Source organism: Metopolophium dirhodum, chromosome 7 (assembly GCF_019925205.1).
Source record: "Metopolophium dirhodum isolate CAU chromosome 7, ASM1992520v1, whole genome shotgun sequence".
NCBI classification, from domain to species: Eukaryota; Metazoa; Arthropoda; class Insecta; order Hemiptera; family Aphididae; genus Metopolophium; species Metopolophium dirhodum.
The window spans coordinates 19,590,786-19,611,849 of record NC_083566.1 but is presented as its reverse complement, the minus strand read 5'-3'; the positions used below and the strand labels follow the sequence as shown (position 1 = coordinate 19,611,849).

The 21,064-nt window shown below is 31.6% G+C and overlaps 1 protein-coding gene across 13 annotated transcripts in view; it reads left to right on the top strand.

The window, feature by feature from the left end:
* LOC132948852 (collagen alpha chain CG42342) overlaps positions 1 to 21,064 on the top strand; it is a 111,517-nt gene that overhangs the window by 51,489 nt on the left and 38,964 nt on the right. For 7 of the 13 annotated variants that reach the window (XM_061019527.1, XM_061019516.1, XM_061019514.1 and 4 more), the window contains exons 2-5: positions 2,117 to 2,178; positions 4,278 to 4,313; positions 5,186 to 5,221; positions 10,217 to 10,252. In XM_061019527.1, coding sequence (XP_060875510.1) covers positions 2,117 to 2,178; positions 4,278 to 4,313; positions 5,186 to 5,221; positions 10,217 to 10,252 — 170 coding nt within the window. The remainder of the gene's footprint in view (positions 1 to 2,116; positions 2,179 to 4,277; positions 4,314 to 5,185; positions 5,222 to 10,216; positions 10,253 to 21,064) is intronic. The other 6 variants (XM_061019526.1, XM_061019517.1, XM_061019519.1 and 3 more) reach the window with 3 other exon arrangements.

Genomic DNA, 21,064 nt, shown 5'->3' with positions numbered 1-21,064 from the left:
ATATACATCCTCCACCCCCTCCCAAACGAGTTAATCGCATATCCCTACTCAGTACTCTCCGATCGTTTAACAGTCCCAATTTAAAAGCCCCTAGGGTAACGGCAGTTTATAATATACATATACCAACTACAACGCATGGTGCCTCATCTATATAATATAACCTTTACGCCGAATATGTGTTTGGAGAAAATGGTTTTAATGCCAAAAACACCTAAGATAAACTAAAACTGTATGGAAATGTGTTGAGGTAATAAACGGAAATGCTTTTAGTAAAACACATGTTGACCGTGTACAGATCTAGCTATATTGAGTGCCTATATTATAATATATACATATCATAACGGTTTGACTACAACGAAATGCATTAGCGAGCTGGTAGAACTTCTCTCTCTGCACATATATGACTTGCTCGGCGGTCAATTGACTGCATAATGACAGGTAAACATCGAGAACGTGATCGACTAGATCTAAGACCATATCAAGGGTTAAAAGTGTGAATGTATGTAACATGTATGTTCATAATATACTTGTATATACACACATGTATTTATTATAATATGTTAAATACCTACAATGAAGCATATAAATTATACATTATAATAATATATTATATTATTATGTATACTTATGTTTTTTTTATGGACTTTCTTTAAACTTTTTGACCGCCCGGCGCGAGTATACATCACAATATTATACAGACATACCTGTCAAATGTATTTCTACACCGGAGTTCAGGTATACATAAAAACTATCGGCGGGAGATCGTAAATCTAGAAATTTCAACTTTTAAAAATAATTGTTTTATAATATAATTTATTATATTCTAATGTAATACATACATACGTATTGAAATATGTAGTATGCTAGGCGGTTCTCTTATCGCGAGCCACCCAAACAGTATTTTACTAAATACATGGAGTTAATAAATATATTATTTTTTAATTTCAAGTCGTACTGACAGAACTTACAAGGAAATGTCAAATAATATGTTATTAAACTTGAAAAAATTTTTTTAAATCTTTTAATATTTTTCAACTCTGGATATTTCAGTCTAGATCTTGATAAAATAATTGGTCTGTGTTAGTTTCTCAGTAGGTTCTATGTTATTTCTGTATATAGTTTGAACATAATGTAATAAATCGCGTGTATTCTGGAGAAACGTGTTGCACGTGGTGTATATAATATATAATGTATGATACATTGTTTAATAGGTTATGATTCAAAAAATAAGACCACCGCGGGGCTAACGCACTCGGACGCGCAACAATATCGACGGTTTCCGGTCGGTGCGCGGTAATCTATTTTATTTTTCATAAATAGACGGTGTTTATAACATTCCGGGATGACAAATTAGACGACGAGGGAAAAAAAAGGCAGCAGGAAGTAGGCGCAAAAAAAAAATTAAATTATAATCGGTTAAAGTTTTTTTGCACCCTCGTCGCCGGAGATTCTTCTCGGCCAAAACGAATCGCATGTTCACGTGAATGTTATATTATATACGTATATGAGAGATAGACCGAAGACGTAGTTTAATGGTCCTTTGTTCGTTCGGGGTGGGGAGGAGCAGGAGCAGGAGGAGACTGAGATGTGACTGTTAATGTCGGGCGTCATTGATCATTTGCTACCGACTCCTCCTATATACATATATATTATATATACATCTATTCGGATTACCATATATTTACCATTCATCACTGCAGCGCGACGGACGTCGACGACGGAGGACCACTAGCACGTCACCCCCGGCGCAATTTTTTTCCTCACCCCACCCTCCTCGCATCATTATCCGGTCCGGCGGTGGTATCCGGGCAATCCGGAGACCTAGGTAGCAGTGGCGCAGTGCTATGTAATATTATACTGTATACATCATTCACGATCATTATTACTATGAATCCTATAATAGTTCGCCGACTGAAGTCCGCGTGGTTATTGAAAAGCGCTCTCGTAACTACAATTTTGTCGCATACATACATAAAATTATAATAAAATATATTACGATACCTTATATTATACCAATCGACCCATCGTATTAGATAATAATATTAATTAACAATTATAACATGCAGGTATATTGTATAATATATATCAGACTAATCGGTTATTAAACGCGTTTCAGGGCCTCCCGGCAAACGGGGCAAGCGAGGGAAGAAAGGCGACACCGGTGATCCTGGACCAGCGGTGAGTGATATATACGAAATACTTGGACCGAAACAACCGAAACAACGGACACACCTAATGTTTTCAATAAAATATCATATTTTAAACGAATATTACACCGAAACTGTAAACCCACACCGGGTTTCGTTTCGAACGGAGGAAATTGATTATAACGGCCGGATGACCGTGACGGCAATTTCGGGTTGCAGTTACAAGACTTATACAGATATTGTACATATTATTATTATTTAGGGATCCGCGGTCCGGAACGGTCGGCGGGCGCGTTGTGCGGACGTCGTCGTAAAAATAGTGCGCTGCCGCCGCCGCCGTTGAGTGGCACCGTGCCACTGATGGGATTTTAAGCCGCCGAGTTAATGGCTTAAACACATTTCAAACAATGCAATAATGTTTAATTTTAATCACCCGGCGACCAAATTATCTCTCGATTTTTTTTTTTTTTTTTGTCTACAAATATTTTAAACCGCGATGGTTAATGTGTTGAACATTATTATTGTAATTATCACACGAGAGAAGAGGTTGTGTAAACATTATATTGTATGCACCTACCTGCGTACAGCACAATATAATAATATATGAGTCAGCACAAACCACTATACATAGGTACTTCACATTCACAACGCGTGTTATTGTAATAGGTATATATAAAATATATAATATATTGAAACGAGTGCTTTTGATTGGCCTTATCGAGTAAAAAGCGGTTAGTAAGGAAGACTTCTATTTCGTTCCATTATAGTGAATAAAATACAACGCTTGACTGCTTAAGGTTTGGTTTTTTTTCTTTCAAATTCTTCGATTAAATAACGTCGATATTCTGTATAATTGTTCTACGTATATAGTTCGGAATACGAAGGACCGCGATAATTATCAAGCAATGTGATTATTATATATATACTTACATTGTACGTGCGGTTTATAAAAAAGTTTCCCGTACAATGCCGTGATTCTACAAAACGAATAAACCATTTCAAACGTTATTGTGCATAAATTTATTAAATGTAAAGTTCAAATGCCGAGAAAAATAATATACCAATTACTGTAACATTTTTCTTTTTTATCGTGTCACTGTATTTAACGGCATTGCGTATAAATCACATGATGTATCCACTATCCTCGCTAATGATTAAAATAATAATTGTGATATTTTCACGAAGTAAATAATTGCATTAATATTTTTCATAATGGGAACTTTTTGAAGACAAAATTATAATTTAAAAGGTTTTTGGAATTCCTATCTATATCTATAATTTTTACTCGTCGACATAAATGTCAAACTAAATCAGCATTAATACTTGTATTATATTATAGCGTTATTATTTTCAAATTGCGTACAGTTCTGACATAAGCTTCGAAAATAATTCGTGAAACATGCAAATTAATTTAATTTTCTCTAACTATAAACTATGCTATCCAAACTATTTATAACTATATAATATATAATATATCATATATTGTTAACAAATTATGTTTGTGACACCAAGCTTGATAGTGACTATAGTATATTAAACCACGCTGTATGCTTGCAATGTCTTATTTCGATGAATAATGCGTACAAATAAACCGTTGTAAAGATATGCGCTTTGGATTCAAAACATCTACTAAACAGCATTTGTATATTTCTTACACTTACATAATTTCCATATGGATTTTATTTTCGTGACACTAAACTCGTGAATAAAACCTAGCTTCGCATTACGATAATACGATGTTATAGAAACTACTCGTACCTAGTGGATATTAGTTATTGGTAACCTAACATAAATTGAAACATAGGTAATAAAATAGAGAAAGAAAAAAGCGTGAGTGAGTGAGAAAGATAGATAGTATGAACTCAACTTACAAATAAAAAAGTTAGCGCCTAATAATTTTTAAAGATAGGTGGTATATCGTGGTCTCCATAATAATCATAATAATAATAATATTTAAATAAGGTTTAAAAAGATTATACTGTATACCGAAATTGGCCCGGCTGTTAAAAACAATTTCCACTGTTGTATAACATAATTTTTTTTATTATTATTGTTATTGTCGTTGTTTTTGTTGTTTATAACTTATTATTATATTACATGAAAAGCAACATCAAAATATATGTTTTACAGGGCCCGGCAGGTCCGCCTGGGAAAAATGGTTTTCCGGTATTTATTCACATCAAATTATTATATTCCAAACATTTTTATATATTATTATTATTTATTGTATTTTATCATTTATTATACATAATATTATTATTGCATACATTATCATACAATTATTAATATTATTTGTTTTGGCACACATCATTTACAATCACGCTCAGACGACAATCATGCTTGTCGACACGACTATATTTTTTCTTTCATTTTTTTTGGCCCAAAAATCACAAACACACAGACATACACCAACACACACTCAGTAAGCACGCACGCATCGACCGCAACAAAACCACACATATAAACAGATTTTAGCTTATATTTTATTTCATATATATTTTGACATTTTTTTTTGGCAACGTCTATTTTTTCGTAGATATTCCATTTATTATTTTCGAGTCCTGCACTCGGTCCACCCAATCGCCACGTTGCACCAATTTTTGACAGGCTCGCATGTACTATAATGCACTACAATTAATACAATATACACAATTCCTATGTATTTCATAATATAATTTAATAATTATGTATATTATAGAGTGGACCCTTGCGTGATTTCCAGTTTTCCGGTGTTAGTTAACTATATGTTACATAATATTACAATAATATATGAAAAACGGAAAACGCGCCGGCTCTCCCTATAATATTGTTTTGTTGTTATTATTTTGTCAAGTACAATGTCACATCCGATACTAATTTGAATTTGCCCACCCCGTACCTGCGATATAATAATATACTAGTATCTTGTCCGTTGTTTACTCATCGACTGCAGATTGATTTTTTATTTTTGTCATAATAATATACGGTATATTATTCGGTTTTTTTTATTGTTTTAATTGTTGTTTTTTTTGTTATGTTTTATTATTTTCCTATTATAGGGCCCGAAAGGAATGAGAGGGACCAGAGGTTCGACGGTAAGATAACCGCCTCCAACTGAGAGTTTATCTTGTAAATTATTTTACGCCATATCTAACAATATTAATACTATAATACGCGTCTTCGCTCTGATAACTAAATTAATGATACACAATTAATATACTTAAATCTAAAATTGGTGTCGGTAAACTATTTTAACAACAAATTAGCAACAATTTATTATTTATACAATTGCCAAACCATACACACCAGCTTTTGAAGAAGATTTGATATAGGCAATATTAATTAAATTTAAGAAAAATGAAAGACATTGTTATAAATAATCCACTATTCCTAATTTTCAGTCGTTGCGTAGTTTTAAAAAAAAATTATAAAAATTGTTAGGTTAGGTTAACTAGCTAAGAAAGAGAATCAAGACGCTAGATGATAAACCAAATTTTAACCATAGAAAGGAGAACTTTGACTGTGCAATATGTTTTTTTAGGCAAAACGAATTTTAATAAACAATTTTTGGACAATTTTCGTTGTGTTTTTGCTGAATCTATTATTTCAAGACAATTAATTTTGCAAACATCTATATTGTGTTAATCTATGGATTGATGGGATTGCGAAACAATACTGAACTCGAAAACGCGACGTATCGATTGTGACGTCGGTGACCTGTACATAGTTGGGTCATAAAATATGTAAAGCCTTACCTACGCAAACTTATCGTTTCCAAAATTGTTTAATTTCTATTAAGCGCGTGTATATGTGTAACACAAAAATATAATATGGTTACATATTACTATTTTATACATTGAACTCCTAATTTGGACCCCGATCAATGGGTAATTTTTAATAATAGGCACAATACTATACACTCTATGATATTATATGTATATTATATCAGTGGCGACTTGACGTATATAGATTTCGATAATGGAGGGTGGCACTCATTAAAATTTTCCCTCTAGATGCCTCGAATATAATTAATCAACACCTTGAATTTTTTCTAACAGATGGGTATTTATTATATTATTCCATTTTATGTTTGATAATTGTATTATTTTTTTTTAATTTATCTTAAGCATCGGAAACTTTGGCCATTTTATGGTGGGGAGGGGAGGTTATGGTTTGTTGAGGAACACGTTTTATTTATTATATACCTAAATATACCTTTAGATGCCATTTAAATGCATTTATTAAATCATACAAATAGACCAAGGCCCAACTCCCAAGAGAGAGGGAAGTAATTTACTCCCAATCATCCCCACCCTAAATGCCTCAAATATGCCACTAGTCTATACACATATAGTATACTATCGTCCGTTTTGCTGTAGTCGCTATATTATATACCTACTTACTACTTACTGCGTGCGTATACGATATAAATATATAATGTTATTAAAACGTTTTTAAAGAGTTTCAAATGTTTTTTTGCCTTTTTAGCATGAACTTTAATTTTTCAATCATAAAGTATGTGGTTTCTTACCGACAGAGGTATGTGACGGTCACGAGGAAAATCACGAAAATATGTTTCCAATCTCTAGCTATATATCCGCGGCCACGACGGCATCAGAAAATAATACACAACGAAATATTTTGAAAAGAAGAATTTCCGGTTTCGATTAAATGTTCATTCATTCCGTAGGTATAATAATATAATGTGTTTACTGCTTTGGACAGCCCGGAGAAAAAAATTAGAAACCTATAAAGAGCAAACCGTAACCTAAACACTGTTCAAATGTATACAAATCTTACTATTTAATTTTGTGTAGGATTTTAATATAATTATTTCGGTGTTATTTAAATATTGACGGCGTTAATCGTGCTGTATAAATATTGATTTCGATTAAATCCCCCTGTTTATTACGTCACGATAATGGTGCGTATTTGAGTTGAGTTTAATTTTTGACCGTCGTTTGGTCTCTCGTTTCTACCCATTAATTTTAAATTCGTTTCTCATCCGTGAAAAATTCGTTTCTCGGACGTATCGTCCAAAAACTAACCTTGTCGTAGTTGTTGCGCAAGCCCTGCTTTCAATTACTGTTATTTCGGATAAAACCACGGCTCATGCTATATAAAAATCGCATGTGTTATAATATAGTATAATAACAATAATATTATATTATACATTATACATACATATTTATTTTTACGTATTTTATTCATTTTTTGCGAATCTTTAATATTATACCACACTACCGCATTATAGACGCATAGTAACACTTGTAAGTTGTAACGATCAGTTCGTGTTTGGACGTTGCGTGTTATAACTATTATATAATAGCTATGTATATTTTATTATTTTATCGTTGGTCGAGCCGAGCGATAAATGTCCGGAGCGGTCCGTAAATCGTAATCCGTATAATAATATTATATGTAGATGGTTTAAAACCCTCTTGGCCCCAACAGTTTACCGATAATTATATTACACGTGGAAATGATACAAAACAACAACAAAAAACGGGAACTAAACGGATTTGTTTAAGATTTGCCTCGTGTATTACACTACTCTGTTTACCAGTATATTCTTCGTATATTTGATTTTTTAACCATGTTTGTTGATAATAAGACCAGAGATTAATTTTTTTTTATTAAATACTAATATACTAATTTCTACGATTTAAAAATTAAAAAATGAACTTTGTTGACTTGTTCAAATTTTTTTTTTAAGAAATATTAACCTAAATTATTATATATTTTGATAATTATACTTGTAATAAAAAAAAATTGATAAATTGAAAAGACTATAAAATATGTTTTAATTCTTTTGTGAATGATAAAATGTAGAACGACTTTAATAAATATGTTATTGTTAGAGAAAAGAGTATCTGAGTATCAATATAGGAAATATTTTAACCGATAGAGGAAAGTATATTTTTTTAATTTGGTCTAATGGAGAAAAGCGCGGGACAAATTGATTAATATAATATGATGTAATAGTCACATGACGCACGATCGCAGTTGAAGACAGTATAAGAGGAGCTACGATAGTACGGTTGAGCGACATTTGAGCTGAAATTTTAATGAGTGATTAGGTAATAGATTATGGCCGGTATATGCAGCCAAGAATATAATATCACAACTACAAATGAATTGGTCATATTTTTTTAAAACAGAGACATATCTGGGTCCCGCCGTTCCGGAAGGTTTTTCCACTGTATACCTTTCATAGTTTATGTGTGAATATTGACGTGTATACATTCATTCCCCTGAACACATATTCCAGGATATACCACTACTGCATCAACATATATTACTAGAACCTATCTCAATTGTTTTTTCGATCGTTTTTCGCAAATATATCGTTTCCAATGAGGTGGTCGTGGACCATCTTTACTGCTGTACACGTAACCTGTCGGAAGACTGTTCATTCTATTGTATGGTCAAGGTAATGGCGGTTTTCAGGGTGAATGAGGACGGGGACATGGTTATCGCGTACCCGCGGTGTCGACTCGAGGAGGATAACAATAAACTGCAGGGTTTGACCGCGGGAGACGTGACGAATATACGACCGTAGGATTTAAGCAATTTTTTCCGAGTAAATCACAATGACGTATATTATTTGCGGGCGACACGCCCTCGGCTGCATTGACATTATATACTATTATATCGACACCATACTTTGGGTGTATAATACGCGTTTTCGTTCCGCGCACAGTAGTGGAATCCAGGCCACAGAGTAAAGGACATGATGTAGGAAATAACAGTACAATAATAATAATAATATGAACGCGACGTCTCACGTATTTACGGCGAGCCGCATTATAAATTATTATTAACGTAGGTGCGAGCACATATGGTATACCGGGTACAACAGTGGTAGTCGAGTCGGTGTTTTTATTCCATTTATTATTATTATTACTATTTTTTTTTTCTCCGACCGTAGATACATTTTATTCGACTGGCACGCGCGTCGTGCATGGGCGTACCAGCGAGCGATATAATAATATAATAGGTAGAGGTACGCGTTATTGCAGTGCAGCAGCTCAGTACCTATACAGATAGATAGTGCTGACACTCGCGAACGAAATACGCGCGTATAAAAATGAAATATATATCATACAGGGTAATTCTTACATCGTGAACCAAGTATCATATTGGCAAATGCAAAGGATTTTTAACTTTTAAGGACACACCGATTTTTGGTATCTATTCTGAAGTTTTAATTATTGTTCTTGATATTAAAAAAGAACTTTCTTTCTTTTACATATTCTTCGAGTTTTCTTGGATGTTGCTTGATTTTTGATCAAATAATCGCTCTGTATATCTCACGAGCTTCAAAATATATTATACAGCGGCTCACGCGTGGGTTTCTCGCACGCAGCAATGAGCCGATAACGATGTTTTCGTACACGACGTATAATCCTGTACAATATATACCTATATAATATAATATTATATATTATAATATGTAACAAGAAACGCACCTCCCCACGCGTACTGTAGGCCGTTGGCCGTTGCAGTTGTATAAACGTGTTATACGCATATACGCGTGATCAAAGCACCATAATATAATATCTCGATCGCCTTATCATTGCACTCACACACACACACACACACACACACACACACACACATCCTAGCTAACTCGTGCATGAGCTTAACGCCCGATTAACAGCATGTGAATCCGACTCTTGGGCCTTTAGTGTTTTCCATGCCCTGGACGGCTGGACGTGTATAAACACTATAAGTATAACATTACTTATAATAACAAATAAGAGCGTATATTATATAGTGTACATTATTATTATGATTATTGCATACGACTGCACCGCGAGTTGTATGCATGCATGCATATTATATTGTGCACTTATAATATAAATTCCATATATTATCATATTGTGATAGTACATTTTAATTGTTTTGATATTATACAGTGCGTATAACGAGTTTTTCATAACACCGCCTTTATAAATATTATATATTATTATTATTATTATTATCATTATCATTATTGTTTTGAGCAAAAAATAATAATGTATTATAAATCACGTAATCCTTTTATTAACTTATGTTTTTTGTTTGTTTGTTATGCATTTTTACAGGGACCCATTGGACTGGACGGACCGAAAGGCGACGTCGTAAGTAATTTATCATAAAGCAATTTATAATATTTATAATAATAACGTTATGCGTACATATTATATATACATATGCATATTATGTATATTATATACATAGTATTACATACATATATTGTAGAACAACCCATTTCACCCTATTGGTATTTTTACTGCAGGTCTCGGGAGATTTAAATATTATCGTGACGAGCCTCCAACTGCAAGTAAAAAATTACGTAATATTATATACGTGTGGTGTTACCCGGGTATTAGGTAGTCCAATGGATATTACTTATTAGTGTTATACATAGGCATTATGACGACGACAACGAATATTTTAATATATACTATAATATAGAATATAGGGTATATGTAGTATATTTTTACATAGCGTATGAGTTTAATTTAAATTTTTTAACACAAAATTATTTTTCTGAAACTAAATTCGGTTCATCATCACGGCAGCTGAATATTTTTACCACGATATTCGTTTGGGCAAATTACCTGCATGTTTTTTATGTTAAAAATAGCTGTGTAATTTGCGCGAATCGATAATATTATTCATTTGATACAAGTTTTCCAAGTCATATAATCATATCGTAATCATAGCATGGTTGTATTATTATGAGTAATGATGTATTACTGCAAAATACCACAACGTGGGCCAATTATTCTATAATATTACATCGTGTGCTATTGGTGCTCCTCGGTCCTGTCGGCGATGAGGCAGTTTCCACACAGCAAATCCAAGACATCTCTAGACCATTATCGTGAAAAATCACGTCAGTCGCGTGATATAATTGTATGATTGTTTACTGTAAAATATTGGCCATTATAGTTATCAAATCGATGATGAGTCGCAGCTTCCGCTCCAGTGTGGCTGAGACGTTTAATTCACCATAACACGAAATCTTTATTTTTAACAATCGGCCCAAATTATATGTTTCACCCAGCGCACGCTTTTATAATTTCCAACAAATATAGAAATCGATCTGAACATTTTTTTACTAAATAAGATATTATTTAATAGTTAATATCTACCTAGGTATAAGGTACCTATATATTATAATTTAAAGCTAAACGTTCACGTTTCGAACGTAGCAATGTAGCATCATGTACATTGTACACGTTTTTATAATAATAATATATCATAGGTACACAGCTAACACCACAGGCTTGAGGCTAGGAATAGCACCACCACTACACCACCGCCGTTACCACATCATCGTCCCATCCGGCGTCTAGATAAATCGTATAATGTATAAAGTGTGTTTCCGACTAATTTGCGGTCGGCTATAAGTCATGTATATATAATAATATAATGGTGACGTGAAAATGGAAGCCGTTAACGAGGGTTTTTTTTCCACCCCGTGTATACATATTATATAAGTGAAGGAACCTCCGGTGGTTGATATAATGTATACGCGGGCTATTACACGAAGGTAGCGGCAGCACTCGCATCCGGTACAACATCAAAGGATAACCATTTAAACAGACCGATTCGTTTTTAAACCAAATACCGTTTTCGCACCCTCGTTTATACGTCGTCGCTCGTACATTATAGCACCTATATATTATTATATATACACGATGTAATAATAATATATATATACGTAACAGGTGCGGCCGATCGACTAGTGCCGATATCGAAAGCGAGAACGAATTTATGATCTTTTTGGCACCATGAGTAACGCGTGTTCCTCGTGTTGCAGATACCTAAGTCGATTTCGTATACATGACTCGTTAGAATATATATATATATAATATAATTTATATGTATGTATGTACGTATGTATGTTGTATGTATATAGTATAATATGTAAGTATTCAAACGCTTTATATACAACTGCACGCGCGTGTAAACGCGTTCGCATAAAAATGTTTTACTAGGGTTTTCCGTGAGGAAAAGTTTGTACGGTGAATACAAAACAGACGACCTCCACACTCCCTCCCACTGCAGTATACGCCACCCCGTCGTGGAAGTATATACCTATATGGGCTATACGTATAGTGCTTTTCGATCCGAAGTTTTTAAGATTCCGTGCGACTTCTGCGGTGGGACACGCGCTTATTATTGAGAATTGATTTCACTCGACATATAATTTATTATCACGGATAACTCTCGGGCGAGTATACAATGCAATAACTATGATAATAATATAATATGTATGTTGGTAGGTACACCATACACGTGTATATACAGAGTGTTTGTACAGCACATTCTATCACTGTGACAAGCATACTCATTAAATAGTTATCTTAAAATTAAATATTTTGAATTTCGTTCTCGCTCCAAAATATTGATTTATTAAATTTTACTGTTAAATTAAATTTTTTAAATTTGAATTCAAAAATAAATATTCCACGATATTTTCTGAAATTTCCGCGCGTGAATCAATTTTTCACATATAATAATCAGCTTTTAACTGTCAATAGCTGGCGATATTTGATCTGACGTCATAGATTATTTTCTTATTATTTAAAGGAATGTGTGATATTATACCGACATAATATGCTGTTTAGGTCATACAATAACTTATAATTATAATGCATAAATATATTGTCATTTTGCTACATAAAAACCACATATTATGGTAGATTAATATCCTGCCAAATCCTCATTTGAAACGATGGGGCCTACCTATAGGTATAACCATTTAAATTTTAACACCATATTATGGTTGAAAATAAAAGCGTTTTTTTAAAATATATATACCAATAATGCTTGCAGAAGATAAATAAAACAAATCTTTTTTTGGATACTTCATTGAAAATGTTAATTCTAATGGTGACATTTATAGTAGAAACACTCTATGGCTGTATGTCGACGTCATTACGTCAACGCAATAATGACAAGTCCTCGCGCGCACAGAAAATATTATTAACATTAAACAGACATAATATAAATTTATACGCGTACGGTTACGGTATACAAATTTCTAAACAGCTTATATGTTAATTTTTAGGGTAAAAAAAAGGAACGGGTTTGAATTACAATTAGTGTTAATTATTATTCATTAGTTTAATATTGATTATTAAATCTGAACCGATTTGTGGGTACGTGTAGGTTTCACGTCCAAACCGCGTCGATCCGTGCGTGAAACCGCTTTGCCTATTTTACTGATCTACGTAGGCTTATAAAAATATCGTTTCAAAAAAAAAGTAGTAATAAAAAGCTTAGACGAGGACGACATATGCACACCTTGATGTTTTTATTATACACCGGGACGTCCACCGCTTTAATATAATTGTCGCGTTTCCGGCCTTCCCGTGAATACGATCGCATGATAATAGTATTATTGTTATAATAATATAGGAAATATATATTATATCGACAATGGCGCGTATTTTACTCGGCCGTAACACGACTCGTAAGAATAATTGTTGTCGTCCGCCTACACAATAATATTATATTTATTATGTAATAATATTCCGTTTTCCGTTTAGGCGTAAAAAAAAAAATGAAATAAAATAAAATGTACAAAACGAAAAACCGCTTGAGGGTTTTGTCGTCAAATAAAAAAGAACTCGACTAATTGACGACTCACTATATTAGAATGCACTATGTCGTAACACTATTAAACGTATGCATACCTATACGGACCGAGACATCTAAACCAGAAGTGTTCACTATAGGAACCACGGCGAGTCGCAGGGTTACAACCGTTGATTTCGTACACGTTAAATAATTATGTTGTACATTAGCTTTTAGTGATCATTAGCCGAGAGTTCATATTATAATGTATAATATTATGCTTAAGTTCTTCAGTAATGTGTATATAGTATACCGGGAACTATAATATTATAAGCGGTGTCTTTATCGAACACAACATTAACACTGTTATAATCTAGTCAACCTTAAACACACGTGTTTTTATTAATATTATTATACATAATGTATTATAGTTAGGTACCTATAACGTCATCTGTTAAAACTTTATTCGAGTGTTATAGATAAAAATATTGTCTACCATATACGCTTAATGTTTATTGCTGCCGACTACTGTACGCCATTATAGTGTGCAGTTGCAACCTGTACGTACTTAATTATGTTTATGTATACACGAGTTGTCAAATTTTAAAATTGAGTCATATATATTATTGTTATAGGTACACGGAACAATAATATTATATAACACTATGATAGTATAATGTATTCTTGGCGAGATAAACCGCAAGAAATATACAAAATTATTTCAATTATTTAACGATAATAATGAGAAGTCTTAAAATGTATAGAGACGTTAAACAAATAAATTTTATAAATATTCACACATAAACTTTAGCGTGCCGAGCATAACAATAGTAAGTATATTGGTACGATGAATTCCAGTAATGTGAAAATTTAAAAGTTTTCTCATTATCTTCTACGACCTAATGTAGTTGAGTTGGTCGGACTCAAAGTTTATAAGTCTGCTTTTGTCTATATAAACTATAGAACTATGCGATATTAAACACCACCAGGCCAAAGTATAAAACGTAAAATGTATTATATTTGAAATATTATGTTGTTATTATTACATAATATTTAATATTTATCCTGTTGTTAATTAGTTGATTTAATCTCCGGAAAGTTATTTTAAATTAATTACACGCGTCTATACACACATGTGATTATATGACTTGCATACAATTATGTATGTATGTGTATCAGGCTTATAAATAACGGCGATTTTGTTTCCACTTTGTTTTATTAAATTGCGATTAGTTTAAAATGTTACAAAACAAATTATTATGGGATGAATTCTATACGTTCCCTGTTCAGCCAACCAATAACACACGTTCTTATACGTAAATATAACGTAGGTAAGAATGTGCAACTATATGTAACAATAACCGTGACCATGTTATTAATTTCATTATTATTTTGAGATAAAAAAAAACCTCAAACTTAAAGTTGACTGCAATATAATATAATATTATTACCTAACTACCTATATTGTATTGAATTATAAATTAATTAGTACCGTGTGAAATGAAAACAAACAACGGTCAGCTGTAGTAGTAGAACACAACAATGTTATAACTTATTATAATATAATATTGTAATATTATTACACATGTAACGCTATACCCACACCGAGACCACCATAACAAACACACTCGTAAACCAACTGCTATAGTTTACCGCCCGCAATAATAATAATATAACCTATATTATATTATTACAGGTAGGTAGGTTACGTGTGTAATATACCGCGGAGATGTATCGCTGTACGTCCGCCCCGCGTCGGAAAACTAATGCTTCCGTTCGTGTTGCGAATACATTATTATTTACTACTATTATTACCAGGTCGTATCATTATTTTAAATATAATATTATGTGTGACGATTGTCTCTCCTTATGCTATACAGGATGATTATATTATCGCGGACTTTCTTAGGGTATCCTTGGAAATGCACTGCAATTCATTTTTTTTTCTTAAACATCCAAGAACTATTCTATTTCTTGGTACGCTTTTCTACGATTATAATACCTAATAAGCATTGTCACAGTTCTTAAAATATAAACATAACTTATATTTTTCTAAGATATTTCCCGCAGGTTTACGACGAAAGAGTCATCCAGTAACAATGTATATTATGCATACTGGGTATCCTGCACCGTATTAGTCCCTGTTACTTCTCGGAAAAATAATCATTACTGCATCAGATTGCTACAGTTTGTTATACTTGCATAAATATACCTACAATATTATCATAATACGTATATTTTTCTCATTATTCAGCAACTTAATCAAAATAGTAAAGATTTTAAAAATCCACATTCACCGAAAGCAATACATTTCTCATAATATTCTGTACAGTAAATTTTTCGTTTTTTGAGAATTTTGTCTCTTAACACTGTGGTATTCAACGTAAACTTACACTCTTGTTATCAGTCATTATTATCCCTTTTAAACATATTATATAGAAAACGTTAGAGATACAAATGAAAAGGTTAGACCTCTGTTTTATTTTTAAATTACTTAATGGACAAGTTTATTGTACAAACTTTAGTTTCAAACTCAAACATTTTGGTTCTTAGTCGTAGTACTAGAAAATTAATACTTTTATGTGCCATTCCAGTGTACGAATTACGGTCAAAATACTCCTATTGTTGGAGTTAACTAATATCATTCATATCGATTTATTTTCATGTACGCGACAGTGTTCATTAGTATTGATGTGTTAAATGTATATCTAAATAATTTAATTGATTAATATGTATAAGTATAATAAGTAATAACTACCTACTGTAAACATTTAATTTTGAAAATGTTGTACTATAATTGACTAATTTTATATTACATTGGGAATTTTCCCTTCCAAATAAATAAATAAAAAAAAATAGTATTTCCAAGTAAAATCCAAGTACCTATAGTATACACTATACAATATTTATAATAAATATATTTTTTCAAACAGCTAGAACTTTCCTTTTTACTATAATATTGTTAAGGCTGTTGGAGCACCCTATATTTAGGTTCATGTACTTGCCGATGTATGATTACTGTTTTTAATACATGTAAGAATATTGATTAGCTTCTTTTTTATGTATGAAAGGAAAAATATTTTTTGACTTGAATTTAACATGCTTTAAAATTAAAATTATTAAAAAAAAAATAATCTTCATATTTTTTTCAACTCTAGCTATATAATATAATAAATAGTTGTAATTGTTAAATATTTTCCGTACACAATCTGTTAAAATCGTAAATGAATACAATTTGTTTGACAACATTTATGTCAGGCCAGTATGTACTTGAAAAAGTCTTTCTCTTTTAGCAGTTTCCACTAACAAATTAGTAGGTTTAGTGCGTAATTTTAAGGAGAATTTGATATATTTTAGAACTTTAAGTGATTTTAGCACTATAACGCTCATTAATGTATTTGGTATACATTACTCATAATATTCCTTATATAATATGTATTAAAAATATTGCTAGTATACCAAATGTTCTGATCCAACAACATTATGAATTTTTTGTAGGTCATTTTGATTTGGCTGGTACAGATAAATAGATAATATCTAAATCTAAATTCGATGAGTATATAGTTTCTGAGTTATTAAAATTGAATACTTTATATAATATAATATACGCCTGCAGTATATACACGGCATTAGGTCCATGATAATTGGCTTGGAAAATTTAAGCTCAGGGATATTGGCGAATCGCCCTGTATAACTGTACGTGATCTATAATAGTGTACGGTATATGATATGATATATTTATATAGACATTTAGAATCGCTTACACGCGGTGATCGCGTACGCGTCTTTCAAATCTCGTCGCGCGCGCGTAAATGGCTTTCGGACGGAGTTTGACGTCGTCGGCGTATAGTCTGGGTAAATCCAATGCGAGGTATATATTATATAATATAACATTATATGATAAAATAATGTACATCCGAAATTCCGAACGATATCAACGGTGTTTTATTTCACGTGCAGCCATTTTTCTTCGACGTCCGAACTCGTATTACCGCCGCAGCAGACCGCAATCGTTGTTTTATTTATAATATTATTAATGTTTCATCCCATCGCCGGTCTCCGTGACTTTTCGACGATTCGTCTTTGCTGCCGTCCGGTAGGTACCTATTATAGGTTTACACTTGCAAAACTGTTAACTTTTTTTTTAAATTGCCTGCCAAAGACGTCGCATATACATATACGACGCGAGGCCAAATTATATTAACCATAGGACGATTCGTATAAAAAATATTATAATATTGTGTGGCGTATGCGTATATCGGCCGGAATCTCTGAAAAGATTTTGTCGGTGATTTCCTCGAATTCTACGAGTAGTCGGTAGCAGATTGGTGAGAGGTGGAAGAGAGTTGGGAAATGCGAAACATTTACGTGCAGAACATCTGGCGCATAATGTCATTTAATAGTTTGTTCGGAACGAATAAATATTATCAAGCGAATCTCATAATAATAATAACGCGGCGAAGAAGATTTCACCTACGCAGATTTTTTTTTCTTTTCGCATACAATTTATTCGGCGACGTGTGTATAATAAATCGGTTCGGATGTTGAATAATTGTCGTTGTCGCGCGATTTATAATATCGATATAATGAATAGTTTTTCATTTTCGGATTTCGCGCCAAATATATGTAATATAAAATTCCCGCGTGTAGGTACATTTATTTATCAAAATATATAAAATTTTTGTTCATACCAAAAACAACGGATACGTCATCATAAAGTAATTAATAACAATTACATGAAAACTATATCATGTAAAATTCGGTAATTTGGTAAATATTTTTTAGTATTTTAAAGTTTTTCATTACGATAAAATATTATGTTCAATTTCTTACCTTATCAAAAGTTTTAATAAACGTATACTTTAAGAATATTTTTTTCCATTTTAGATTCTGAGCGAAGTGATGAATGTATTGATTGTACGATGATATGTGTTTTATTTAAAATTTTTTTTTGTGTCTGTCATCATCTTTTAGGACAGTAAAAGTGCTTGGATTTTCTTCAACAGTAACTTTTCTGATAGTTCTGACGTGAATTTAATTGGTACTTTGAGGGGGGGGGGAATCAAAAGTAAAAATTTTCCAGTAATTTTCAAAAGTGACGTGAAAAACAAAAGAAAAATTAAGGAAAAACGGGAATTTTTACGCAAAATCTGTTTTAAAGAAAATCGATTTTGGTTTTTGGTGCAACTCTACAACAAATGACCAGTACATGAAATTTTGACTGAATGTTTATATTAGCATTTCTATACATCATAACATTTTCCAAATATTTTGACTTATTTTGAGCTGTTTACGGACATTTTCAGTTTCCATTTTTTTTAGTTTTTTTGCTATAAATATCAATAACATTTTATTTGATGGGTAAAAAAGCTTGAAAATTTAATAGAAGGCTCCTAGGTTATTGTTTCAAAGAACAGATGAAAAAAATTAAAAATCCTTAGTCACAGTTTTTATTTATAAGCATTTAAACTTCAAATCTTGACAAAATAAGGAAAAATCACGAAAATTAGAAAATTATTTTGAGTTGAGAATTCATAAAAATTTTTCTTTTTAAATCTAAGATTTGAAAATGTAATACAAGATTATCCATAAGTTTGTCTACCTTTATCAAAAAAAAAATGTCTACAAGAAAATCAAATTAAATTTTTATGAGCGTTTGAAATTCATATTTTTACAACATTTGATATTTACTCGATATCTCATGTAACGATTTTCTTACTTAGTAGTAATTAAAGAATGTATGACTGTAGGTAGATACTTGAAAATTTCACTGAATGTTTATATTAGCATTTTCTATACACGATAAAATTTTGAAAATAATTTGACTCTTTTTGAGCTGTTTACGGACATTGTCAGTTTTCAATTTTTTTAGTTTTTTTTTCTAAAAATATCAATAAAATTGTATTTGTTGGGTAAAAAAGCGTGAAAATTTAATGCAAGGCTCCTGATATATCGTTCTAACAGCAGTTGAAAAATATTAAAAATACATAGGCACGGTTTTTTTTTATAAGCATTTAAAGTTCAAATTTTGACAAAATTTATCAAATTTATAATTTAATAATTATTTTGTAGTTAAAAATTTATAAAATGTTCAACTTTTATAGCTAAGGATTGAAAATTGAAAACAAGGCTCCTCGTAAATAGGTTATATATAAATTACTTTATTCACAATAATATCATCAAATGTCATATACCTACTTGGTAATATCATAGACTGACTGACCGTTTTTGCTCAGAATCGTTTTTCTTATACAATGATATTATATCACTGAATTTAAATTTAAAACCATCCATTACAGCGACCCACTTGTAACCTACTATACAGCAGAGCGACATCCACTTACCCACCTATTTACCATCTAAATTACTAAATAAGAAACCTAAACATTATTCGCTAATTGAAATATGTGGGTCACCCTATTTTAATATCGGTAAAATTAACCGCGGGTTAATCCATCTAACTCATATATACGTCCATAATATATACGTAACGAAGCGATTGATTTAAAATTAATGTTATTAAGCTACTGCAAGCGTGGGTACCGAATTTAGGTATAAAGTAAAAACACAATAATGTTCTATAGTTCTTAGAAAGAAATTTCAACACTTTCAAACTTGAGTTTTGATTCCATGCGTTTATTATTGCCGAACCTATTCCATTCAATTTATTTAACTGCATGAACGAGCTTATTAAGGAGAAAATATAATCGCCCACGTCGCATTAAAAACGTCGAAATGCTTATTTGATTTATAAACGTTTTATTTTAATTATTATTGCAGTAATAAATTGTCAAGTGCTCTACGTGTGAAAAGTCTGAGAATAGTAATATCAATTTATTTTAATATTTATTATAATATATTACACACAAGTATACAATATAATATGTACCTATATATTTTTCACGCAGTTAATAATTAACAATGATTTATACATTTCTGATATTATTTACGATTTTTATAATTAATTATTAGGTACTAATAGTAATAATATTAATTATAGTAATAATAATTATAGTATATAACAATATTGTATATAAATCGATTTAGACGTTCATTCTTTCGTTTCGATCACTACGAGATGTTTATTTAATCATGGCTGGTGAATCGTTTCTGCGTGGGTCGCACGACTCCTTTTTAAGAAATTAAAAACCCGTTTTTTTTTTTTTTTTTTGGTTTTTGTCACTGTACAATTTTAATGATATGTAGGTACCTACACAAAATAACAATAATTATTATTCTTATAATACGGACGGTAACGCAGACCAGCTACATAATATTATAGTCTATTATTAAACGTTTTATTTTATAAATTATAATATATTATGCACATTGTGATGGGTTTGTATACTAAGAGAATA